Here is a 27,883-nt window from a genome sequence, read left to right as displayed (position 1 = left end):
TCTAAGTATTTAGAGAGCAACGTGTAGCCTGTTGATTGCTGAAAATAAGCCTGCAGAGAGGCGTAGTTTTACGGCAACATATGTATATATGCATATATGTATAGTTGTAAAGTTACAGAATTGCAAATACACGCATATATGGGGCGAGTCGATGCATCCTTAAATAACACTGATTGCATTTGGTCTGGTCTTAAAGGGAGTTAGTGGTGTCGCAAGAACCGTAACTAAATAACTGAAATGAAACAATTCTGTGGCCCTACAGTGGTCCGAAATCAAAGTGGGCAAAGTTAAAGTTTACCTTTACTATGACAACCACTGAACACTGCTACCGCAAACACACAGGGGAAGGTGGACATCGTCCGCGAGCTTCTTGCTCCTTTGATCGCTGTCATTGATTCCGTTATCTATTGGTCGATGGAAAATCCAGGTAGATACTATTTGTTTCTTAATCGAACTGCTTTTGTCTGTAAATATAGAAAAAACGTTACTCTAACGATATCCTTATTACCGATGGCTTGCAATTTTATCCCATTCTCCGTCCCTGAGAACGGCTTATTGGCCTATGTTTTAAGTTTTGTGTTTAGGGTGGTTGCTTCTCATGAAATTAATAAATAGTGACATTTTGACCACTGATCGCCTTACAGCCGACCGACCACATGCAGACCGTCTTTTTCTACTTAAAAGTAAAAATAAAGACGCCAACGCCCTGTGTTTTCTACGTGATTCGAAGTTTACAACATCCTTATTACCTGCTTTGGCTGCCTTTCTGCGTACTTTCGCGACCTCTAATGGCAGTTGATGTTTACAGCCATTAAGAGTAATTAATGGTGAGAGTCAATTAACTCTTTTTAAGAGCATCGAACCCGCTGGGCACCAGTGCTCCCTGTAATCGGGAAGGTGAGTCACCACAGCGTCGGCTTGGACTGGAGCAGAGGACGCGGGTCCCGGACCGGACCGCCGGAGAGTTGGCCCCGCTTAAGATAAGAAAACGCACGTCTTTAATACTATATACAAGTATGTGAAAAACATTATTAAAACAATATTTTTGCAAAAAAAACCCCCCCGATACTTAGCATTAATGAATACAGCGTAGATTTTAACGAAATTTGTGGAATGAAGTACATTTAGATTATATTAATCTATTAAACAGACACTTTCAAATGGGATGTCAGTGGCATATCGCAGTGTTTTCCCAAACCAGTTCTCGGAGAACACTGGACAGATCCACTTTTTTGTTTTAACCCAGTTCCCAGAACACCTGACCCAAACAATCAGGAGTTCAAACATCTTACATGTGTTCTGGGAACTGGGAAAAACAGAAATGTGGACCTGTCCAGTGTGCCCTGAGGACTGGTTTGGGAAGTACCAGCGTATGGTTTACATCGGTGAAATCAGGATGCCGTCAGTAGCTATATTCCAACATCTCCTGATATTTCAGTTGGCAGTCCGTTTTAACCACCTCCAGGGTCTTTACCGTCACACACTCCGATGCAATCGACTCAGCATCGAATTCCGTTGCCCATTTTTAGGGGCTATGGCACTACGCACACTGTGGCAGGTCTGAAGCCGAGTACCACCTACAAGTTTAGGATAAAGGTATACCATCCTTCTGGAGAATCCACCTACAGCTCCACTGTCTCAGTCTGCACTGCCAGTAAGTGTGGCGCACCACTTCGTACACCCTGGTCCATCTAAAAGCATGTAGCACGCTGGGTTTGCACTACTTCACCTCTTAACTGGTTTACGGAAAATATTATTGGGATTGGAAAGGTATCACCTTCCATCTTCTAATTGCTTATCCCAAGCAGGAATATTAGACCACCCACTTTGCTGAAACATAAATACAGAGTTAGTTATATTAGGAGGAAAAACAGGTAAAGAGACCAGCCACCAAATGTGCCTGTAAATGGTGAGAATGACTGAGCCCTGTGGTATGCAGATATCAAATGACTACACATTGCCATTGAAATTTCAGCTTTTGTTGATATGTAGGGCAGAATCAACAGAAATGACTTCAGACCGTTACTCACCTTTAAGACCTAGAATCCAACAATTTTTAGGTGAAAACAAGCGGATGATTTTGGGGAAAATATAATCAAACTCCTGCTTCGAAAAAGGCAGAAACTTCAATAAGGGTGAATAGACTTTTGCCGACCACTTCTGATAGGTACAACATATCACTGAAACTTCCCACTTATCACCGACTGAAGTGCAGGGAGGAAATGTGGTCAGGAGGAGGTACACGGATATTACACTGGCTTATCGTGTAGGAGACCAACTAAACAAAGCATAGAAGCTTCCAGAAGCACAAGGCTCCCTCACCTATAGCTTGACATACCCAGTGATATTAGCTGGAGTGCACCTGAGATGTGCTGGATGGGCCCCTATGTAAACAAGCCCCCCGCCCTGGGTTTGCACCAGGAGAACCACTGAATGGGAAGGACCTCCATCAGGCTGTCAACATGAACGACCAGGAGCAGGTGGCCAAGGTGCTGCATTCTGGGTAAACACTTACTATCATGTTAAATCCTTTTTTATTTTCTATTTCCACAAGCACAAGTACAGTAACAATGGAATTTGTATCTTCACACTTGCTCTCCATAGCTTGGGCGTCGCAGTGTAGGATCAGAAAATGTCACACCCTTGGAGCTGGGGGGTTAAGGGCCTCGCTCAAGGGCCCAGGGTCAAGTGACTGTTCTGCTGAGGCCGGGGCTCAAACCTGCAACCTTCTGATCACTGTTCAATATGTGTTAATAGTGTTCAGTGTTTTATTAGACATGATAATGATTACAAATGTACATTCTATGTACAATAGATAATTATCTGTCTTCAATCATATATGTCCTTATATATATACTAAATTTAAGTGTTATGTGTTTTGTTTTTCAAGCACCATCGATGTGGACGTCCCAGACAGAATGGGCTTCACTCCTCTCATGGTTGCCGCCCAGAAAGGATATTTTAGGTACCTAAAGATCCAGGGGATGGATCTTTAACCAGCTGAATTGCAGAGGCAGCAGTCAGGCTCAGGCAAACAATACTGTCCAGTAACGTGTCCAAACTGCTGTGGACACATTGGTTAAAGACAGGTGGCGCTGTAGAGCACTGGAGTGGACATAACTTTACCCCCCCCCCATCATTCGCCATTCTTATTTCAGATTTGGCTTCAAATTGTGATTAGATACAAAACACAGTTTTATTTTCTTAATTATATACATATTATATATGCTGTTGTCCACTTTTTATGACATTTTATCATTAATGGAATATACCCATTTTCCCCTGACTGCTGATAGCGTTTGACGTCTAATTAACAAATGAAGAGATGTTTTATGTAGTCATCTACTTAATTATTAATTACGTTTGTAATATTTAACATTTGTATTCCTGATGGACATTTGTATGGGTTACTTTATATCATAAATTTTAACAAACTTACTGTTGAGTTACTAGCTAACTGTCAGGGTCATCGCCTGTCCGACCCTACCATTCGTGTCTCCACCCTGTTTGGCCAGCAGGTGTCGCTGGCCGTCCTGCCTTTTCACTCCCTGTTTAACCCTTGTGTGTTCCCTTGTTCCTTGGACTGCTGCATGGCTCCGGGTGTTAAGTGTCCAGCACAGAGGCAACCTAGGTGTCACTCTTATTGCACCTTATTGCACCGAGTCCATGACCGCTAACATCATTAATTGTGAATATAAAGCAAGATTAGTTTGTATCTTGTTAGCACTGATATATTTGTCTCTCTGACAATCCACGCAAGTCCATTAAAAACAAGCCGTTCACTGATGGCTGTGTTACGAGGTTTTTATTTGTGTTCTTAAGGGCTTCTCTTTGTGTCTTTATACGTTTTTCGCAAAGTTGTTTCTGAGAAAATGCTTTTTCATGCTTCTGAATTAAGGGATTTTCGGAAATGTGTTTTTTTTTTTTAATCGGACAGTGATGACATGACTGTTTCTGTGAAGTTTAGTTCAGATGTTGGTGCGGCATGGTGCAGATGTGATGAGGAGGAGCAACGATGGGAAGGACAGGTGTGAAACTACCATCAGATGCCATTGCATGCAGGAGGGTAGGGGTGTGTTACTGCTGGCAGACTGACCCCCTTCTTGCTCCCCCGCTTTGCAGCCTGGCCCTGGCTTGCTTCTCTGGCCACCTGGAGGTGGTGAGGTACCTGAGGGGGTGCGGTGCCTGCTGGACGTCCCGGGAGGGCGGGGGGCTCACGGCGCTGCAGGCCGCTCTGCATGGGGACCACCTGCCTGTCATCGCGTACATGATCCAGGATGGCTGTGAGGTGAAGGGTAAACCCAACCCACCCCTCACCCCCACCTCCATCATCTGAAGGGACCCCCCAGTGGTTTTAAATAAGAAAGTGCAGTCATTATATAAATTATTAAAACTACCATGGTAATATATTTATGAAACAGAACTGCTGGTGACATATCAAACTTTACTTATACATAATATAACAGTCAAACTAATGATAAAAATAAGTGGGGAAGCTAAAGGAGGTCCCTAAGAATCAAGTACACCACTCTGCTTGGCTTCTTTATCAGAGTATTGGTGCACAATCTGGAAGAAACTGCAGAGGTGCCAATATTTTTGGCCAGAACCGTAATCGACTAATCGCACTGCCAGACAGAGGTGGGTAATTCGGGTCCAGAGAGTAGAAACCCAGACCAAGGTTTTGTTTCAACCAACTAGTTGAGGTTAAAGAATCACAGTCACAGGCAACTGGTTGGTTGAAACAAAATCTTGGCCTGGACTTTTACTGTCTGGAGCTGAACTACCCAACTCTGCTCCATTACAGACTGGTAATAGGCTGGGGTGCTTTAATGCAGAGGCTATGCAAAGGCAAACATCAGGGCCCCGCCCACCATGGAAAAAGTGGAACAGTTCATTAAATGATGTCAGCTTGCGCCCCCCCCCCCCCCCCCCCCGATAAGTTAAGGTCTCAAGCTGCCATGTGCCTCCTCCTCTTATAATGACGGCTGTCATAAGCACACAGAGTTTCGATGCCCCTCCTGCTTCCGATTCCCGCAGGTAGACGGGAGGGATGCCGTATCCGGACGGACGCCCCTCATGGAGGTCTTGGCGGTCTCTGGGAACGTGGCGGCAGCGGCACTGCTCATTAATGTGGGGGCGAGCGTCAATGCCACAAACAGGAAGGGGAAGACGCCCCTCATGGTATGAGCTAACGGGGTGGGGGGGTGCAGGCCTGGTGCCACAGGGGGGCGGAAGGGGGCGTTGCGCCCCTCAGATGGACTACCCTACCCCCTCAGTGAAGACTAAGGCCAAATTTTATTTATTTATAATTCACCTTATTGGGTTGCCGTTGTGTGTAGTGGACTCACAGTTGGCAGCTTTCCCTAGATATTTCAAGATGGTTGCTGGCTTAGTTAATCGAGCTTTTAACAAATAAAATGGACATTCGAAAATGGATTTTAGTCGCCTGTGTTCATTAACAGAGGCTTTTCCCGAGCGTTGTATGGATAACTTGACCTCATGGTAGCTGCTCAATCCCTCATTTACTTCATGTTGGTAAATGTTGTCAGCTATTGAAAGGAAGCTCAGGGAGTCATGATGCGATGCTGTGTGGATGGTACATTATTCCTGGGGTTTGATGATCTGTCTGTGTGTGTGTGTGTAGTGTAATGATACACTAAGCAATCTGTGCGTAGTGTGGAATATTTTTGGGTTACGTCCCCCCCCCCCAATTCATTTTCCACTGGCGCTGGGTCTGGTGTCCTCCAGTGCCGTCAAGTCGATCACACGGCCAACCGGCCTAAGAAAACTGTGTTTGGTACGGCAGGGGTGTTACTAGACATAAAGATCTACTGGGGCACCGGTGCCCCATCCTCAATTAATCGATACTTTATTGATCCCCGTAGGGAAATTGTCTTTACGCCTCCCACAACTTGCTCTTTTTTCATAGAGTAAGCTGTCTGCGAAGGGCTGCCACCCATAGCGGCGCCCAGGGAGCTGGGGGTTAAGGGCCTTGCTCAAGGACCCGCAGTCTGAGGCGGGGATTGAACCTGCGACCTTCTGATTACAGGCACACAGGCTTAGCCCACAGAGCCACACGCTGCTCCCCACCATATGTTTTGAATGGGAGATTTTACTGGGGCGCAGTACATAAATACTGGGGAGTTGCTCCAGTAAAAGGAGTCCAGGGACGTCAATGTGGTATGTCGTGGCATCATGAGGTATCGTGATTTCATCCGAAGCCGGTGCTTTTCCAGATGCTAAATCTGACGCTTGCTTGCTGGTAGTTTGTGACTCGTGGGTGGATGACACCCAGGAATGTCAAGAAAGAAATTGGGGGCAGACCAGCGCAGCAGAGTGTGTAATGAGAAAACTGGCCACGGATACAGGATTCATGCATTTTATTCTTAAGTTAAACAGTTTTCAAGAAAGGTAATAAACCAGCAGGCAGTTGTTTCAAAATCCATCTACTACTCCATCTACAGGCAGGGTGTCAAACTGCAGCCCTCACTGGAATGTTCTTCATCAATTGAAACATATGCTAAGGTCCACCAGGAAATGAACAGGAGTCCCCTGATCTTCAGCACTTAATTACATAGATAGCACAGCTCATTAATTTGATGCAAAGGAGTAAAGCATTTTTTTTCCAGGTTGCTGTGCTGAACGACCACCAGGATGTAGTGAGCCTTCTGCTGCGTGACGGAGCAGACCTAAGTGTGAAAAACGAGGTACAGGATGGGTGTCAGGCAACCTCTGCAGTCTGTGAGGTTTCAGGTTACTCAAGTGAAGGTCTTAAGTTTTCTAATTTAAACTCAAATCCACTCATTTCCTTTTTTCCTCCTTCAAATGTAGTTTGGCTCCAGCGCCGCAGAAATGGCGAGAGCGTTTGACAGACAAGTGAGTGTTTCAATAATGGCATCAGTGAAAATTCCTTAAATTATGGTTTCAATTACGATTGCTTTTTTCCCAGAAAATTTTACATATTTTGGAAGAGAAGAAAACCCGGTAGGACAAGGCAGCAGTGCCGTGTCCTGGCGACCATGTCTACCTGACCCCCCTCCAGCTCCCGTGACCCTAACAAGCCACACGTGTTACTCTCTTGTCTTACCTCTTGTTCCAAAGCCTCATGTCAATCACTCCAACTGCCTCTCATTAGCTCCCTCGTTAGTCTCATATATATGCGCTTCCCAGTCCTGTGTTCCCCAGTTTGGTCATTGACGAAACCTTCTTGTTGCCAGTGCCCTTCCTAATTTCCAGCCCTTCCGTTTTGGTCCCTCGCGGTCCAGTTCACTTCCATGGTTAGTTAATTTAAGTCCAAAATAAACCCATTTTGCTTTGCTACAACGCCTGCCCTCAAGTCCTTTGTCCCTCAAGTCATGACAAATAGTGCATAAAATGTTTTTGTTATATTGCTCATTTATAAAATGTTTTTTTTTAATTACATGGTTAATCGTTTCTTCAAAGTAACACTAGACTGTATTTGTTATTTAAATCTATGAGTGATTAAAAAGATTAAATTGCTCTTTAAACTGCAGTTTATTTTAGCTAGTGGTTTGATTTCATTTTTTATTTTTTCATGAAGATGAAACTCACAAAAAAAGATTTAAATAAACATATTTATTGTCAGTAATTTACCATATTGACCAAATATGAATGAAAAAAAATGAAACAAGCTATTTTTATAGAACAAATTTATTAATTTAGATTTATATTCTTAACATTTGAGTCCTTGAAATGTTCCAGATGGTCTCCAAATTTCAAAATACAAAACCTGGATAGCCAAAGTACCTTTCATACATGGTTATCTAATGCTCATTGCACTTAGAATAATTAGCTAATTGTTGTGTTTGCCTGCAACACTAAATGGTAATATAAAAGTATACACAGGAACAATGTAAGAATACGGATGATAGTGTACATATGCAAGACATAACGGCCTTCAGTATTAGAATAAATTCACAAATTTACTGGAAAGTGTCGATAAAACGATGGCGCATACGTTGCTTGTTGACTGTACTGTTTAACAGGTTTTTTTTTTTAACGAGAAAGTCTTCAAAATTGAAAAGATAATGGGACAATGTGGCTGCAGAGCAGTTATTTTCCAGCAGAGGGCACTATGCCCAAATCTATTTACACGGGGCAAAGCTATTTAAAAGATCCGTACGATGTCCAGCCGAAAAAGTGAACTGTTAAAGATATATACACTGTGTAACACTGTAAAAAATATTAATGCAAAGAGGTTAAGCGAAGGTTATTCAGTCATATAAATGTCCCAGACTCCCAGTTCTGGGGAATCATTTGCTTATAGGCAATCTGTTTGATGGGAATAACAAACCCCAATTTAACTTGGTTCAAGTGATGCAGCACAGCGACAGACAACATTGCATGTAAACTGCTTTTTTTTGTCCCTTGTGATGCTTCCCTTTCCAGAGGCTGCCCAGTACAGCCAAGGTCAGTGAGCGGCGCTGTCAGTGGCTGTAGAGCTTCGGCAGATGTGCCTTAACACCGTTCTCATGTGACCCTGTCGACCAGATTCACCACTAAGTACGTCTCGTAGCATCTTCCGTACAAAGTGTGCTTAATGGATTCTTAATTGTGCATTTAGGTTCAGGTCAGGGAACATCTCAGTAGACAATCAACCTATCGAACTGTAAGGTTCCAGTGGAATCTCGAGGAACAGCGAAGACATGCAGTGCAAAAACAAAAAAAGATGTGCATCCTATTTTCAAAAGCGGCCCACGTTTAACAGTTAAGGAAAAATAAAATCGATTTCATGGTGACTTTCCCTGAGGGCCTTCTTGAAGGATTTGCTCCATGGGGGGAGAAAACCTTGATGGATTCAAATTTATTTCCAGATAGTCATGGTTCCCCTTGGAGTCGACTCTGCTTGTTGTTTTCTGTGCTGGGGGGGGGGGGACGCAGACTGACATTGTGCAGGCAGGATGAAGGTCAATGTGATCTGGCACGTCTTCTGGAGAGCTCGGCCAATCAGATTGTGTCGGCGCGCTCCCTCGCCATGGCGACCGAATGGCTTTTCAGTGAACGCATGATGCTGACAGTCGAGTTGTTCCATCTCCCCCCATGTTCTGTTGCTGCAAACTTTTACTTATTATTTTAGCTTTTTATTTTTTTGTTGCCAGGCCACTGGGGGCGTTCCGGTTCTGGCCGCGGATGAGTTGGGAAATGGGCCCGGTAGATTATGGCCTGTTTGCAACAGCCAATGCCATCCATCAAATATAATGGCCCTTAATCGAAGTGAATTTGCTGTTAGAAGACCGATAACCACAGCATCTGCCCGTCCTGCGAGAGGCTTTCATTTCAAGCCACAGCGTCGGGGGCATTTGGATTATTGTCTCTAACTCGTGTGATTCCATCTCAAAGGAATGATCCATCCATCCACCTTTTAACCACGTATCTCAGTCTGGGTCAGCGGGTCAAAGAAATGATTCACATCCTTATTTCCTCACAAAACAGGCCGCAAGAACTGGAAAATCATGGTTGCATCGTCTTGTTGGCTTGTCCCTATAATGTTGACAGCATTCACGCTCACTCAACCACAGCTTTTAAAGATTAAACTATGTAAAACACACCACAGTCCTTCTCCAATCTGTGTATCACGTTTCTCCTTGCGAGGAGCCACTGACCTCCTTTTACGTATGGTGAAATGAATGTAAACAGCCATTGGAGGAGCAGATGCTCCTCTGTAAATTGTCGAGGGAACCATCTCGTTTCCGATCGACTCTTCAAAGGCTTCCAGTCACGCCTGGCTTCCACAGCCCCAGCGTGCTGCTCCACCAGATCGATGTCACAGATTTCAGACAGTGATATTCAGCTTTTTTTTTTTAAACCTTTCTCTCCTACATCTCCCCAGTTCGAACGACACATCGTAAAACACCAAGGTAGCGACGCACCAAGGTAAACCAAACACTCCATCGGTTGTGGCGCCAACACTCGTTTTTGCTCGTCAAAACAAAAAATGGACAACAGGAAATCGTCACCGAAGCTGTTGTTGAAAGTGTCCACCACAGTGCACTGCATTTTAATAAATACAGAACAAAAAATAATTTACATGTACCTGGACGGGCTGATCTATAGCACCATACAGAGGCCAGCGCTCATATGTTGGCCACTTTTGCAAACCTCGGGGATTCACAGGGATTTTCCCGAGTTTCGTAGTGCAAACGAGTGTCTCTGCCTGTGGGCGGGGCTTCAGGTGTGAGCTTTCAGCTGGAGGGCTTGGCGTTGGCCGGGATCCGCGGTTTGGGCTGTGTGGGGGGTTTCAGGGACGAAGGTCTGAAAATGACAGGGGAATCCATGAGGTTCATACCACGTTTATGAAACGATCCGCTGAAACGGTTTCCAAAACCCTCACCTGCTCATGAGAGGAATTGCCGGCAGAGGTTTGGGGACAGGAACGCAGGGGATGTGGATGGGGACAGGGACCGGGGAGTGGGCAGTGGAGGGGCTGCGGGCCACCCTGGAGCCCCTGCCCACTGGATCCGCCGGGAGCGGTTTCTGCGGCGGGCTGGGTCTGTCCACGTCCTGTGAGTGACATGGCGTTAGTGCCAAACGGATGCAGTGCTGCCATGGCAACAGTGTAAGACAAGGATCCAAGCTGTCACTCAAGGCCACACGGGGATCACCCTCGGCCGGGTTCAGAAGAACAGCCTGTCAAAAGGGATTCACTCCTTCACGTCTTTTTGTCCCATTGAATTTTTGTCATTTCCACAACCGACTTTAGTGGAGATGGCCTTTTAATACTCTTTTTGATTGTATACCAAACCTTACATCAATATATACAGTATATAAAGGTCTTGTTAAAATCACAGAAAATGTTTAAAGCTATTTATCTGGGTAGTTAATGCAAATTTGCGAAAAAAAAAATTATTATTTGAAGATATGCAAATTAAGAGTAATACAATAAAAACCAACAAGTTTTTTTTATCCCGTTCTCCAAAAAGTCAGTGATACCTTGTTGCATGGCTAGATGAACCTGGCTTCAGGTCCAAAACCTCTCCCAGCAATTCCACGTTAAATTACACCACCAGCTGAGTTAAATAGCATTTAAATAGCATTTAAATAACTCAGTGAGGTACTGATTAGCTATACTAGGCATGCTAGTGACTCAGTCTAAAAATGCATGTCACATTATTACACATAATGAGGTGACTATAGGAGAGGTTTTGAAATGACTAAGCTGACACACTTTGACAAATATAAACTCATAGTTTTATACCAACTGGGAGATCTTATAAATATAATGTTTTCACTGCGTAAGACTTTTGCACAGCACTGTCTATTTAATGTAACAGAAATACATCCTTCCTGTACTACGAGACAAAAGAAATCGATGCAAAACGTGTCGCAGCCACTAGAAGCCGCACTCATGCAGCCGCGCATGCCTGGGTAACCCCAAGAGCCGCATAAACGTGATGCGACAGGGTGCTCTCGTGTGTCACTAATCTTCTCGGAGGAGATGAGATGGCGATAAACGTCTGGTAGCTACTTCACAGCTGCTCCACGCTGATTTGTGCAGAGAATGTGGGAGAAGGCCATTTCCTGTCCGTAGGTGCCAACCTCGAGTGCAGTGAGGCATCCATAAAGAGAACAGCTTGGCACGGTTATCTGCTGGTCAGGCGGTGATTATTTATTTTTCTGTCTTCTCTTTTCTGCTCTTTGGGACAGACTTCTCAACCTTTACCGCTGCTTCCTGAATCGTCATTCCCAGCCTTTGTCTTTTCTGATATTCTGCACACTGATAATTTTGAAGTGCTGAGATCCGGCTGGTGTTCGGCCACGTCTTTGTCCCTCTGGAAGAAAGCTTAGGCACCTCGTCTACCTGCTTGGATTATGGCAGTGGTTCTCAAACTCGGCCCTCGGGCCCCACTGCCCTGCTTGTTTTCCTGCTATCCCTGCCCCACACACAAGTCCCAGCTGTCTTTCAGCTTCTGATTGCCTGAACACACCTGATCCAGGTAATCAGCAGTGTGCAGGGCAGGGATAGCTGGGCAACAAACAGGGCAGTGGGCCCCCGAGGACCTAGTTTGAGAACCACTGGATTATGGGTACCAAAGTGGTGCAATGCCAGGGACTCCCACTAGGGGGGTGAGACTGCTGCAGAGCTTCACCGGGACCACTGCCCTCAGATCGCTGCAGTGCTGTGATAACGGCATTTAACCAAGGACACCAGTGGGCGGCTGGGGGGGGCAGCCTCAGTGTCTCACGTCACTGAACCATGCAAGTGGAATCCGGGGTGGGGGGGGGGGGTGTTGTTGATTTCATGTAGGTGTTTACAAAACTGCTGACAGAAAAATTCTTCTGCTATTCTGTTATTCTTGATTTATTGTCTCTCTTTCTTCAAACAACCCTGATAAATTGAAACTACGACGACTGAGCTTCCGGTAAAATTCCAAATATCACCGAATAATGGAAAGTATATTTACAGTTAACCGTAACTAGAGGCTAACGCTCGTCGTTATAAGCCTGATGCTAGCATAATATAGCTAAGTTTACAACTCGCAGTGCGGCGCTGACCGGCCTGCTGATTGGCACAAGTGTATCGACATGCTGTAATGTTGCCGTAGCGCCACGACAGATACTCTGAGCCTCAAATGTCATGAGGCTACATTCAGAACGTTGTGACCTAGGGGGAGGGGGCAGGGAATTAGCCAGATGGGGGCTGAGTAGTAAGTAGGTTATAGTGTTGTTCGTGTTCTTGTTCGGTGAGTCGCTTCCCTGGGAACGTCTGATACTGGCCTCCTGCTTTACATGCACAACAACCTCTCAACAGACACGTCACAACAATCCAGCGGCTAAGGACCCCCCCCCCCCCCCCCCCCACCGACACGAGGGGTCCTGTGCGTCTCACGTATGACGGGAGCATGGGAGATAAAGACTTGGATTAACATGATTTAACTCCTGGGGGATTATGGGTAAGAATGGGGAGGTTCGCTATAGTAATTATCCAGCTGTATAAACAGGCACGATGTGAAATTGGAAGCAGGGCTTCGTTTAAGATACATGGGGGGGGGGGGGGGAGCAGTTGTTGGTTCAAATTCCAGGAGGGTCTTTCTGAAGTACCTTTGAGTAGGATATTGAATGTGAAAGGCTCCAGTGAGACATCCAGTCATGGAAATGTGCGAGAACCGTACGCTGTGCTGGATAAAACGTCAAAGTATCTACCGGACGTCGAATGAAAATAAGCCGCAACCGAACCAAACAAAGAGTGTCGTGTTGTCACTGCAGCCAGGACACTTACCACGCTGGCTCTGAAGGAAGTCTGACACGGGAGAGTCCGGAAGGCCACGGCCCGAGGCAGAGAGCAAGCGTGGGATGCGGCAGGCTGTGGCTGGGGGCTGAGATCCGGGGATAGGATGGTCGGGTGGCTGATGACGATGGGCTGGTACTGGGGCAGACGGCGGAGGTTCTGGTGGTGAAAGGCGTGAGCTGGCAGGGCGGGCGGCTCTGAACCGCAGGGAACCGGCTGTGGGTAGATAAGGCAGAAGCCACCGTCAGTCTCCTCCCCTCCCTCCTTCCAATCTCAGCATCCAGTTGACCAAGTCTCTTTAAATACTTACACATATTACCATCCAGGTACCAGCATCCCACTCTCACTTCCAAACAGAGACTTCGTCTCATTTTTCCCATCAACTTACACACTACCACACTTGACGTGCATGTTCATGCACTTAGAGCAAGTATTCAAGGGTGTCCCGTTCCTCAGATCAGCCAAGTACAGAGCGCTAGAAATGCACTTTATCTACACTTTGGCAAATATTGCATGATAATGGCCTGACTAATGTTTACATTGAGCACGAGAAAGTCCACCAGCCTATCAGAGTCCAACATGCCTCTAAAGGAGTTTCAGTTTAAGTGTGCAAAGTTGTATAAAGTCAAACACAGCCAACACAAATAACAACATAGTTGTAGCATGTCTCTTGTTTACCTCTTCGGATATCAAGTGTGTCCCATTGCGTTCCAGAAATCCCAGCACACTTGAGCTATTCACATACACTTGCACACTTTGCGTCTTACATCAACATACATCAGTGAAGTGTGTAGTATCTCAGTGCGCTTGACCTTAAGTGGGGTAAATGGGACACTTTTACCCCACTTAAATGTTAAAATTGCACATTCAACACCTGCGGTCAATGAGTTAACCAGCCAGACGGAACATTATTACCCTCAGCAGAAACTTCCTGCATTTCCCAGCTGGAAAAGCACAGGGACTCTACAGACTCTCTTGGGTGCTGTGCTCCGTAAGAGGTAAGCCTCAGCACCTCAGTCTACGTGCACAATGCACACCTTCCGGGATATTCTCCCTCCCTTCTCCCTCCATTTTTTTTTCTGCTACAGCACCCTCAAATTTTTGCAATGTAAAATTTAACACATGTAAAAAAAAATTCTGGTATACAGGCAGATTTTAGGGGACCATTTTCTACATGCTGAACAAACAAGCGAATGGAGCGGTAATCACTGGATTAAAATGATCTCCAGTTCTGTCAGAAAAAAAGCTAATCAAGCTCACGGCACACTCAGATTTGAAAACAGTTTAACCAAGTGTTTAATTGCACAATGCAAAACCAAACAATTGTACGACAGTCTAAAACAAATAGAACTTTGTTTCACCTTAAAACAACTAAACAAACACACTGCACTCCAAAACAAACGTATACTATCTTAAAACAACTGAACAAACATACTGAATTCTAAAACAAATGTACATTACTTTTTAATAGATACAAATGAACTACAAAATGTTAAACAAAGCAAAGAATCGTGCTGTGCTCTGAATGGAATAAACATCAGGCACTTGAAAAGCAAGGATATGCTACTTTAGAAAAAAGGTCCCTGTCCTTTGCACCGAGCAAATGGATTGAATCGGAATGTTAGCCGACTTTTAGGAAATGAGAATGGAGGTGGTTGCGGCGTTGAAAGATGCAGGATTTAAGGCTTTTGTGATGACCAGAGTACTTGGTAAAACACACAAGAATAGGCCAGAGAAAGGGTTAATGGAGAGGGTGACTCAGAACGTGTACGTGGTTGGTCCCCCCCCACTCCCCCCTCACCACACGAAAGGGGAACATCTTTATCAAATCTAGAGGCATGGTTTGTGGAGAACATAGTGTGGGAAAACAGTTTGGGAGACACATACCTTATATATGCTGGGGCTCTGGGATTTGCCTGGGGTGGGACAAGATGGGGGGGGGCGATACCCAGAATGCATCTGGCTGGATCTGGCTGACCTTTTCTGACCCATGGACCTTCACAGAATACAGCCATAAAAAAAAATTAATTCCTTTATCTTCCACTCTCTTTTCAGGGCATGTATGAGGAGGTAGGTGATGCTCCAAGCTGGACTCGACACCCCCCCCCCGGCCGTGCCTCAGCTTCTCCATCGTGCTCTTCTTGCCGCTGCACGCCAGACCAATGAGGGCCCTCCTCTTCAGGCAGAGGACGAGGCCGCCCAACAAGAAGCTGAAGATGGCCGCCGGAACACCAACCGTCACTTCGTGGCCGTCACCTTGGAAACGGAAACACGCGTCGCTACAGGAAACCTGCGCGATATTGACTTCCAAGTAATTATACGATTGAAACATAAAAATCATTCAATTAAGGGCTGCTTTCTGCAAATATAAATGCCTAATTGAATATCTGTAAAAATATGTATAATAGATGCTGCCGGTTGTGCAGCCGGTAATCGACTGGAACTGAGGCTAGCTTCATATCTCAGGTGGAAGATTGCCGTTGTACCCTTTTGGCAGGGGCAGTTCTAGGTACGGGGGGCAATAAGAGGGGTCATAATTCATACAGAGGGGCCAACCCTAACATTAGCCTATGAAATGTTTTGAATTGGTGAGTGGGAGGGGAGCATCCCTGCGGTCCCACTGCTGTGTACGCCCTGCCTTTTAGTGAATACCCAGAACCACTATGGTAGAAATATCTTCTGTACAAACGGACAAACGTGTAGACAGATCGAGCAGTTAAGTGAGCCGAATACCGAGGCTTTCAGGTCCTGTTTCCGTGAAGAACATTCAAGAACATCGCCGGACAGCTTCTCTTTGAGGTGTACGTACGTCATCCCACTCGGAGGTAAGAAGGGGAGAATCCCCTTAGCCGTACCTGCCAGCCTCATGGGGCCACTGTCCATGCTGCCGCCAAAGCCCGACTTATCACAGAAGGGGGGGGACCAGTGCGCCTCACAGTGGCAGTTTTTATTGTTGTTACACACCTGTGGGGGTATTAGAACTTGTGTTATGGTTACAGGTCAAGCACAGAATAACACAAATGTCACTATTACAAATCAGGCAAGTATATTGGAACATAAACATTGCTGTTACAGACCAGCTATACATCACCCTAGTTGTTATTAAACATGCTACAATACCCTGGTTTTTTGTAACAGAGCTGCCAAAGATTATACAACACACTGGTTGCTGTTGTAGACCAGTAAAACATATAGCAATACTATTTGTTGTTACAGAGGAGGAAAATATATTACAGTTCCCTGAGTGTTATATGATCCGGTCAAACACATCAAATCACACTGCGAGTACGAATAGACTGCAAGTCAGTTCTGGTACTATTACGGACTCGGACTGATACCATTAAATCTCAGGGAATCCTAGTACTGGGCTTCGTGCTCCAGTCTTCAGTCTGGTGCTTAACCCCAATTTACCGCAGTAATAATATGGAGCGATATAAATGCATGAAGTAGAAATGTAAGACATGTGAGTCACTTTGGGTAAAAGTGTCTGATAAGAATCCAGATTAGGTAATTAATTATGGGATGGGCGATGGTTCATCGTCGTCACGGTGAGCGACTCCCCCTGTTTTTGACACGGTCATGACGGCAGCGCAGTGGGGGGGGTGAAGAAAGATTCCCTGTATGGAAGTAATTAAGGCCAGCTGCAGGCGGTTTCAGGGCGACAGCGATCAGTGGGGGGGAGGGACATATTGATGAAAATTCCAAGCCTCTTCCAGTAGAAGGCGCTAACATCCCGCCTGTGGGGGCACGAGGACCCCTACGCCGACACTGAAACCAGGTCACACCGTCTGCTCCATCTGGGCCCACCCACACCATCGCCACAATGATACCATTAACTCACTTATTAACTAATTATCTCATTAACGTGTCCTGTGACAATGCACCCTATCTCAATGCCTCATGCAAAAGATAACAGCCATTAGACATTAAAGGCATTATGATGCCGCTGGAGACTTTGGCAAAGCGAGCTTGAGCTGGGCTCTCCGTGCGTCACTAACAGTGTCCACCCATTCGGTGCCCGCAGGACAGTGGATAGTGAATAGCTCTTTAAGGCGGACATAAGCGAGAGCATTACACAGACCTGCGGGTAAAGGGAGATTAATGAGGACGTGGGATTCCAGTCACGCCGCTTCGGGGCCTGTCGAGCACACATGCCGTGACCGCATGCCGGTAGTATGCTGGATGCTAAAAGGACAGTGGTGTGGGGGCTTTGAAAGGGCTTATCCCCCCCCGCTCCCCCCCCCCCGGCCGATTCTCCCCCCGGCCTCTGGGATCACTCACCCCCCCGGCCCGCTACACTTCCCTGAGCACTCGTGCACCCCGAACACGCTGACATTCTGGCACCGTCGGTTCAGGCACATCTGGGGCAAAAGGACAGAAAGATTCAGGAAATGAAAGCTAGGGCTGGGGGTCAGCACTCCTTTCTGCTGCACAGTATTCGTGCAGCTTTACGGGACCATCCCAGCGCTTTCAATGTCAGAAGGGATTATAGGAACATGATGTGCGACTTTTTAGAACGTGTTCCGGACGCCAAATTCAGAATGAGTGTCTTTCCGAAAAAGCATAAAGTTACTCTTTTACTGTTTTCAATTTTAAGTGGTCAAAGACAATTTAGAAATCACTACTTTCTGATTTTATTTGCATTTTACATAATGCCCTGACTTTTTCAGAATTCAGGTTCGTGACTACAGAGCAGTCAAAAGGTGATTATGCGAGCAATCTAGGCAGAGGCAGGGTCACAAAGGCGCTGACCCCAGCTGAGAGCTGATTGGCCGCCGGAGTGCTCCGCCCCCTATCATTCATGCTTCAGGACATATCATTGGCTAATTGTAAGGTCTGTCCCTCTGTATATATATGACCCCTCTTATGACCCACATCATAAAAAATCCTACAATGGCCCCTGAATCTAAGTGTGACTGTAGGTATGAGGGACCTTCTCTACACGCTCCACACGTGTGGTTCTGCTCACCATGCCGTCTCCACATTTGGTACCAGCCAGTACCAGGCCTGGGTCTGGCATGTCGTCCCCCAGGTACACGTGTGTCCCGCGGCACAGGATCCGCCCACCTTCCTGCAGGGGGATGTTGGTCTCTATGGAGACGGCGTTCGTACCAATCACAGGCCGGGTGGAACCTCCCTGACATTGAATCTTCCCACACTTGGCATCGCTGCAAAGATACACGATGGTCGCCAGTCACAGTGAGAGGTACAGCATGCTGCGACTAGCCCCCAAAATGCAGCCCCCCCCCCAACCATCACACTCCCCAGCAGGAAAAGCATCCGATGAATTTGCCATTTGCACCTCTGTCTTCCCTGTAACTTTGAAGGTTTGTGGCTTCTAAATTGACCGATAATCCATTTTGTGCCAGTTAATTCGCTCGCCACGGAAGCCTCTCCGAAGCGTGAATGTTGGGATTCTGTCTGAGTTTTTCCTCTCTGGTTCCTGCTCATTACAAACTCTCATCAGATATGCGTTACTCACACAAGCGCTCGCTCACATCCTGTCAGATCCCACGTCATTAGGGCAATTACGTAAATGATGAGACGACCGATGAAAGATTTAAAGGATATGGAACTGAAAACCGTGAAAAAAAACTTCAAGTAAATCATCAAAAGCATTATCTATCCGTTCAAGTGAGAGTAAAGTCGATCCGAAGGCGTTTTTTCTGTTGGGTTGTTGTGCGGTGCCCCCTGCTGGATGACGTGGGAACTCAGCCCTCACCATGGCTCACACTTGGCAAACGAGCCCCTGGGGTCCTTGCCACAATTCCCATAGGGGTCCCCAGCTGAGTTCACCCGCTCAAAGCAGATTCCCGGCGCTGGCTTAGCACCTGCAGGAAAGGACAGCGTGCATGTGAGAATCAGCGTCACCTGGCACCAGAAGGTTGTTAGTTCCAGTCCCAGGAGGGAAACTGCCTGAAGGGGGCGCTGTCCTCACCGGGGCCCCACAGCGTGATGCATTGCTGCTCGTGGGTCTGGCAGACGCCGTTGTAGCAGTAGCCGTCCATGCCGTGGCAGGCGTGCCCGTCGTGGAGGTAGACGTTGGCGGGGCAGTGGGGGCTCGTCCCTGTGCAGAATTCTGGCAGGTCGCAGGAATTGCTGGACTCCCTGCATGGTGTGCCCGCTGGCTTCAGCTGGGGGTGACGCAAAGATGGGGAGGGATTAGGGGCAGTCTAGGGCACGCCTCCCCTTTCTGGGGGCCTCAGGCATTGGGGGGGGGGGGGCGGGGATTACCTGGCAGTCCTCACAGCACTGGCCGTGCGCGCAGAAGGCACCAGCTTTCAGAGTGCAGGTAGTGGCGTTACAGCAGGGATTCATGCACTCCTGTAATGGGGAGGTGGGAGGTGTTGTGGGGTGGGGGGGGGCATAACAGGGACGACATTAGTTAAGGTGCGAGGCTGCATGACCGCGACCGTGATGTGATGACCATGAACCGCGCACAAAGCTGTGTCGGAGACGGCCTTCCCCAGGGTGGGGGGGCGAGGGGGGGGGGAATGGCTCCCCAGAAACGGTTAGTCAGCCAGTGCTGCACTGGCACATTCTCAGGCAATCAGCAGGAATCGGGAACCTCTTACTCACACTGCAGACTGTGGGAACCCGCATGGGCGGGAGGCCATGGAGAAGACGGGGGGGGGGGGGCGGGGGGGGGGGGGGGCCATGATGTCAAAGGCAGACAGTCTGACCCGGCGGCGTCTGGGTGCCGTCTCGATGAGAGGGGAGGGGCGGCTCCCCCCCGCAGGTGAGGGCACGGTGCTGCGGTTCTCTGAAGCTTAAGAAGCTAGTGTCCCATTAAAGGGGTGTGTGTGTGGGGGGGGGGGGGGGGGGGGGGGGGGGGGGGGACTGATGATTCACACCAAACAGACTTAGACTAAGCCCAGATTTTAACGAGGCCCTTAGTGGGGCCACCCTCTAGCGGTGCCAGATGTGGGTTCCAGGTACCGGTTTGGGGGGGGGGGGGGGTGTGGTTGGCTGTGGCCTCATGCAGCTGTCAACGTATTGTCAGTGGGGGGCGGAGGGTAAAAACCCACAGCCACTGTTCATAACGTCCAACGCAGATGTGGTCCGTGCCTTCGCCTGCGGGAAGAGCCCTGTCTGGCTTTGCCGTCGCTGGTGTCTGCCACCGGGCGTTCCTCGGGGCATTTTAACATAGATTTATTCACCAAACTGCACAGACAAATAAAAATGTCAAATTTGCTGCAAGCATCCAAACGCGTAATGAAACATGTTCTGTCAACATAGCCCCACCGTTTGAGCAAAGAAGGCAGGCCAGAGAACTTTCTGTTGAGTCAGTTGGAACGCGGCCTACTCTCACACCATCCACCTGTGCAGTGTTGTGATAACACACCCCCCCCCCCCCCCCCCCCCCCCCCCCCCAGGGATTCACAAATCCGAGGCCTTTGATGGACATTGTCTCAGAATGTGATCCATCATCTCCAACGGGAATGAAGGAGCTGGAAGCGACTGTCCCGATCGACCCGCACATCCTGAACCACTGAAGAGCAAACGAGCGGCTGCAGAATTCCGGCGATGTTTCGGAGGTGCAAAGGAGCGTTTATTTTCAGGACAGCACCCCATGAGGAATGAGGAGGGTCCGTCAGACCCGTGAGCTCACTGATACACTCTGCACATATGCTAATAAAGTTTTGTTTCCATGGAAATGTGTCGGTTGTGCTCTGTTGTGATGATGCAGTCAGAGTGAATCTTTTCTTCATTATATCTTTATGGTTCACTGGGGACAAACTTGGGCAGGGAACCTAAATTTTATACTTATGTATTTTTTTGCAGATTTATATCCAATTTAGATATTTTTGGCACTAAATCAGACTTGACTGTCTCCCGAGGGCATGCAATCGGAAAGTGACTGATGTGACCTCGTCTGGCTTGCCTCCTCCATCTTCACACGTGCCATCGGACCTGAAACGGTTGACCTCCCTCTCCAGGGAACCCGCAGTTTCCTGACTGGCCAGTAGAGGTCAGTGCAGTGGCCACCCACGGTACCCCAGCTTATGTAAACCCAGCCTTCCTTTTCATAATCTTGCCAATGATGTTCCCCTGCGGCAGGAACTCCTGGTCTTGATGGGCAAAGTCTGCTGCAGAACCCAATCAGAGAAGGCGGCGGTCCCTTTAGCAAGGAAGCTACTTCAAAACTGCAGTTAATGCTAAATTACTGGTGTACTGATCTAAACAAACTTCTCTGTCCTGTGCAGCAATACAAAATCCTATACATAAATTCTTATCTAAGGGATCATAAGCATTTGACCACAAGCTAAATACTACAGTGAAAATCAGAAGAAGACCCCTGTTTCTGTTGTGCATTTGGGGCCCCTGGCAGGACCTTACCTCCGGCTCGCCACAGTCGCACTCCTCGGCCTCCTCCACGTAGCCGTTGCCGCACTTCTGCCCCCCGTAGAGCACCTTGACCTCGGGCATGTTGAACAGACACATGCCCACTCCCTTTTCCAGACTGGCTGCCAGATCTTTCTTACTGCAGCTGCTGAACACCGTGGGGAAGGGATACCTGGTGAGGAGGGAGGGGGTGGGGGTCGAATCCCAACTCAATCGTGTGGAAGACAGACTCGGGTCAACTCATACACATGCCCCAGTAACTCAGGAGGGTAAAATTAGTTACAGCATCATGATAAGGGGGAGGGGGGTAGTACAATCGAGTAGGTTAGGCTATTGTGACTGTGATCAGAAGGTCGCAGGTTTGAATCTCATGCTTGGCCGAATAGTCACATTGCCAAGCCAGTGTCTTCAAAACCTCCTTCCTTCCCCCCAAAAGTCATCCAGGTCAAATGGGTGATCCAGCACCCCAAGAGAGAAGAGTAAAACAGAATGGATTACAGAGAAAACCAAAGAAATCCTATGTATTCATCATTTTGATTCACAATCTGCAGCTGTAGCTTTAAGGAACCCACCGAGATTCACGGAGAAAAGGCATATAAAACTCTAACTGACAAGCAGGACAGCTAATACCTGTCCATTAACAAAAGTTGGAGCCCGTGGGTAATCTGTGGGTACTACTCCTTCCGGAAAGGAGCGTGTGCGCGTGCTGCTGTGTGGGGGGAGAGCGATTCAACGCTGAACTCAATCTGCCAGGGCTTTGTTACAGACGTCAAGCTGTTTCTAAGGCGTTGACAATGGAGCATGAGGGCCGCGAGCCTTATCTTGTGTTTGCGAGCCGCGCGCGTGTCACTCCCCCGACGACGCAGGAAGCCACGTCCACAAGGTTCCTGTCCCCGGGACTCGCCGGCGTTCCTTCCCACCCTCCGGCGAGCATTTCCAGACCGGGAAGAATATGACAGATGACAGCATCCTGGAACGTGACAGAACAGCCCGTGACGCTCCTGCCCCCCCCCCCCCCCCTCAGCTGGCACGTCGTCACACGGTCGATGCGGCGACTCGTCCGCTGTCAAAAAACAACCGGCGCTGGTACATTTCCTTATTTTTTCAAATGTTGCTCTGATCAGAGCAGCGGAAGCAGCTGGGGGCTCCGTGTGAACGGGAATTACAAAAAAGCTCGTGGGTGAAGCCCGTGAATTTTAAGGGTTTCTCAACATCCTGAAGAGTCGTTCGGGGATATTTACGACTGAACGGAAAACAATAATAAAACAAACAAGTGAACAGTGGGTGAAAAAACAAAGATTCTGTTTAACTTGTTTAGATATGGTCGTCAAAAAAGAAAAGTTTTTAGTGTATTTTGTTGGAGGTCGGCAGTACTCTGGAATCACTGTCAGCCTCTTCCCTCTGGTACGGGGAGTGGGGGCTGCCTATGGATGAATTCACCTTCAGGTGTGCCTCCTCCCCCCTCTCCTGGATTGGCATGAGACTCTAGAACATAGGGGAGGAATAATGGGGGGCAGGGGGCTGAAAGCATGCAGTAACCCCATCCACTCGAAGCCACCGCCGAAATCAATCCTTTCCCAAAGTCCTCTTGCCGTGGGGCTGTTTGTGACGGAGACGCTTGGAAGCTGATGGAGATAAAGAGGCGGAATCAGGTTCGGGAGCGATCAGGAGGCAGGAAGCGGGGGAGACGGCTCTTCTGCTTTTCTCTTATCAGTCATTCCCAGCAGTAGCCAAATGACGAAAGGGATCGAGTGGAAAAACAGAAGGAAGAATACGGCAGGCGGCCGAAGGAGCCCGCAGTGCCAGTTACCGTCTCCCCGGATGAAAATGATGGCCCATAGGGATGGACGGAGATCTCAAAGAGACCTCTACTCCAGCGCTCTCTGCAGGTCGTGACGTGCCACTACACCTCCGCCGCTGTACCTGCCGTGGTTCTGGGGAATTATACAATGGAAGCGATTTTAACGGGTTCTGTAGTCAGACTGGCAATTTCTTTATGAAGCGGCAATTCCCTTGTGGGCCTTTTTTCGCTGAGCTAGAGTACAAGATGCCTTTTTATTCTCTGAAAATGTGTGAGCCACATGGTTAGCTGGCCCCTGTGCTATCATGCCGCTTGGTGTAGGGGGTGGGGGGGGTGGTGGTTTGACATGCTGACGCATGACATACTCTCCGAGTCCCCTGATTGCACGTGGTCAGGAGTGAGATGCCAGGACTGGTTTGGGCTTATCTCAGATGTTGCATCACAACAGACTGTTGCCCATACTGTCATGGGGGGGGGGGGAAATTGCGGAAGGGGGGGCCATCCTTTCCACTTACACCCACCTTCCCAAGCTGCTCAACTCCCCCATCTCTATAATACGCCCCTTTCCAACTCCTGTGCTTTGCCAGGACATGTGCCCCACGCACCATGTGTTAAGGGAAGGTGTCAGAGGTGTGTAATTAATGGTTTTTAAAAATATATATTAAAAAATAAACAAACGCGGGGCCAAGCAGGCCTCTGTGTGCCGAGGTCACCAGCAGAGCTCCAGGGCTAGTCTGGGCCAACCCGTGGCTTACCGCTTGCCCAGAAAATGGCGCCCCCTGCTGGGGGCCAGGCTGCCATTGAGGGGCGTGTCAGCCCAGTCCACCGGCCTGCCTCATCCTGTCCCTCACCTGCCCAACCCGACTCTGGAGGGGTATTCCGAGAGCGACAGAATGCCCTACGGACTCCAGGAATGTGAGCTGACAGGACGGTGGTGGATGTCGGGGTGACTCGGGAACTGTTCGCTAGAGGTGATGTCCGCCTGCCCCCCCAAGACCAGCCATGAGGCTGGCCAGTGATAACACAAACAACCAAAGACCACAGGAGAGTCCTTTCAGCACAGCACTGAACGTCATGTTAGATAAACATGACATCAGCAGCAGCCCATCTCCAAGGTCTTCCTGGTGCTGAAGATGTCTGAGCAAGATGTAAGCAGAGGGTCAGCAGGTCCAGGAAAGAACTCGTGGGGCGATTTATGCCGTATTAATATCAATTTAAGCGTTTTAAGTCACAGTCCACACACACGCACATTCTCATGTTTACTATGCAGAGGCGGAGGTGTGAAATAAAACATTCCTCATGAAAAGCGTTTACCGTAAACCGTAAATGTGAAACAAGCCGCGAGTGTGAGGTATAACAAAAAATTAACAGATGATTAATTTCCTCAAGCGCCGTCGGAAAATGCGTCGTGACCGGCGTGACAGGGTGACGTAATGTGGGGACACGACCATGGAGTCACATCCTTTGATACCAGGAAAAAAAACACGTATCGGGATTTAGTGCCGAAGTTAAGAGCATCGTGAATTCATTAACTGATATGATCTGACGCTCTTCTCAGTACCGAGGACGTCTGGAATACAGATACACAACAGCTTTTCCGCTGATTTCCCCAGGGGATGTAATTAAACCGAGAGTATTATGATACGACCGTCATTTGGGACCTGAATCACGTCCATGCCTTGGGATTGGAGGAGCTGACGGATGACCATCCACCTGGAGCAGGAACAGTGGCCCTCTGGAACTCCTACAAAAGTCTCCCTGGCTAATCGACTCAAAGTGGCCCAACTTCGGAATATCCTACTACCGGGACACTATGTTTATATACCACTGTGTCCTGCCCCCCGTTTCACACTGTCAAGTGCTTTTTGCTTCTGAAAACCCTCCCCGTCACTGCTAACTGTGGGCTGCACCATGGTCCTGAAAGAACGTTATTTCATGCCACTGTATACCTGCATATGGATGGTATAACAATAACGTACACTTGGCTTGACTTGGCTTGGCTTGACTTGACTTGACTGGCTTGATTTGATTTGACTTGACTTGACTTGACTTGACTTGACTTGACTTGATTTGACTTGACTTGACTTGGCTTGGCTTGATTTGATTTGATTTGACTTGACTTGGCTTGACTTGGCTTGGCTTGGCTTGGCTTGGCTTGGCTTGGCTTGGCTTGGCTTGATTTGATTTGACTTGACTTGACTTGACTTGGCTTAACTGGAATATTGTGGAGATGCTCTGTCTTTTACCCGGGATCTCCAGCAAAAAACACATCATGCTAAAAGAGCATTACGACCGCTCTACGCAACGACTCAGGACTGCCAAAAATGTAAAGGCCCGTAAGAGAGAGCACCCCGCTCCAGTCTGATCTGGCATATGCTGAGCAAACTGGGAACCCCATTAGAAAAACAGCACAACAGACAATAAAACATGAGCCGGGCGTGATGTTTACCAGCAGCTGATGAATTTGGGGCTCGGTGTCACTACGGTGATTTACAGCACTCCCCTGTGTGGTCCTGCTGCCGCTGGACCCGTAATAACAAAGAGGAGGGGGAACCAGCCCCCAGTGAATTCTCCTACACAGAAATGTGGGGCCCGCTCTTATTTCTGACCTCAAATTAACCCAGAACCTCCTCTCCTCAACCAGAGACAGAACACCGAGCGAGTAACTTTGCTGTATGATATATAAATCACAGGGAGTTTTTCACAAGTGAGGATTGGGACGAGGGCATGAGCGTGATAGGCTGAATCACCGCCACGGCAGGGAGATTCCTGACGTAGCTGTCTCGGCGAATCCGTTGCCCACCCATGTGACCCTATCAAGCGGCTTTCAAAGACAGTGAGCTGCCTATCCACGCTTCTCTGAATGTTTTTCACATAGACTCTTTGGAACGGAGCGGCAAGGTTGTTACTGCGAAGAAGTGGGGAATCCACCATGGAAATCAGCTCTTTGTTTCAGATTAAAATAGCACATTTCCCCCATTCGCTCACTCATACGCTTCCTCCTGACCGTTCTGGTAAACAGAGGATGTCCCCAGCAGTTACGATCTGTGTCCGCCATAGGGTGCCTGTGACCTCTCCAGTCTGCCCACTGCAGGCTCCAAACCCGTCTGCTCAGAACATTCCCATTTCTCTGCCTGGTCTGGAGGATCAGACAGGTCTCAGGGTCACACGTCAGTATCACTTAGGGTCTGTCAGAAATGAAATACCATTTAATCTGCTGTCTACACTCCCAGAAACATGACCACAGAATCCTTTTTGTACTGCATTTGCCAAAAGCCACAAACTTCCATCCCATTGCGTTATATAATGTTTGCCAGATCACATGACCCCGGTTTTATTGCCCCGTCTGGATCGCCAGGAAGCAGTCTCCTGCGTGGTCACCCACGACAGCGTGACCGGCTGTGAATTAGCGAGGAGACGACACACAGATGTTTACCAGGGGGTGGCGATGAACTGACGGGCGAGTAACAGGCCGTTCAAGAACCGGTAGGAGTCACCCGGTGCAAGGTTAATGGATCTTTTGCCATTTGTGGCTGGATTCTGAGCCGTTAGGATTTAAGACATCGTTTGTGGGGTCTTACGTAATGGGAGTCTAATGGGAACCATAAAGCGCTCGTTTGCTGGCTGTGTGGGTCTGAGCCTAGCGAGCAGGAGTAAATCACGCAGAGTGCTGCTCTCATCTCAGTTTTTATTTATCTCCTGCAGTTGACCGTGTGTGTGTGGAAAGTTTTGAATGCGACACTCACCCTGTGGAAGGGGTCATGATGCAGCCCCCCCGGTCCACTGTCATCCGGCAGCCGCAACCCCGCTCCGGTGTGTCGTGGTTCATCCCAAAGTTGTGCCCCAGCTCGTGGGCCAGGGTCACTGCCGCCCCCAGGGGGTTTTCCGAATGATCCTGGGGAGGGTTACCAAGAGCGCCATCAGAAAGAGGCATCAGATTTCCCTCCATTGAGATCATCTTTTCACTTCACCTTCGCTCACGGTTATCTGCGTGAGGCACATTTTCCGTTCCCGCTCGGCATTCCGCCGCCGTTCTCAGTGGTAATGGTTTCCGTCGCACCTTCCCCCGACGTAAGACTCCCACCGCTATTGAATAATTGCCATTATTTACAAGCCGTAATTGGATTTCACACACGGAGGAAACAAGAAAAATGATCAATAAACAAAAGCAAACAGGGAAGGGCCTCAACACACATGCGCGGGGGCAAATAATTACGTCCCTAAAAAAAAATCCATTTTAGGCGCGGGGAGGCGAGCGGGGTGGCGAGCGGGGTGGCGAGCGGGGTGGCGAGCGGGGTGGCGCGGCACACCGACCACGATGCCGTTTGCATTCCCCGGGATTCGATAAATTATCTAGTTAGACTCCTGCTGGTCCACAGTTATTTTTCCAGACGCTTTCAGACTTGGAAAAATTGCGGTTGGTGGGGGGGCCCTCTCTTCTGCCCGGTGATGGCACGGGGCGGAGGTGTGCTGGCTGATCACATGCAGAC

The 27,883-nt window shown here is 48.2% G+C and overlaps 1 protein-coding gene and 1 pseudogene across 1 annotated transcript; one reads left to right on the top strand and one right to left on the bottom strand.

Annotated features, from left to right (window-relative positions):
- Positions 1–224: 224 nt before the first annotated feature.
- Positions 225–7,441, top strand: fank1 (fibronectin type III and ankyrin repeat domains 1). The gene is given in 12 exon segments (XM_048987251.1): positions 225–427; positions 854–975; positions 977–1,014; positions 1,530–1,654; positions 2,422–2,503; positions 2,891–2,965; positions 3,963–4,028; positions 4,123–4,288; positions 5,038–5,181; positions 6,630–6,707; positions 6,832–6,876; positions 6,950–7,441. Coding segments are annotated over 12 exon segments (993 nt in total). The 5' UTR covers positions 225–414; the 3' UTR covers positions 6,989–7,441.
- A 140-nt stretch (positions 7,442–7,581) lies between these two features.
- The window catches only part of LOC125715553 (disintegrin and metalloproteinase domain-containing protein 12-like), a 67,309-nt pseudogene continuing 47,007 nt past the window's right edge, over positions 7,582–27,883 (bottom strand).

Source organism: Brienomyrus brachyistius, chromosome 20 (genome assembly GCF_023856365.1).
Source record: "Brienomyrus brachyistius isolate T26 chromosome 20, BBRACH_0.4, whole genome shotgun sequence".
NCBI lineage: Eukaryota > Metazoa > Chordata > Actinopteri > Osteoglossiformes > Mormyridae > Brienomyrus > Brienomyrus brachyistius.
Note: the sequence above shows the minus strand (reverse complement) of the source record. Positions and strands in the feature narration are given on the sequence as shown.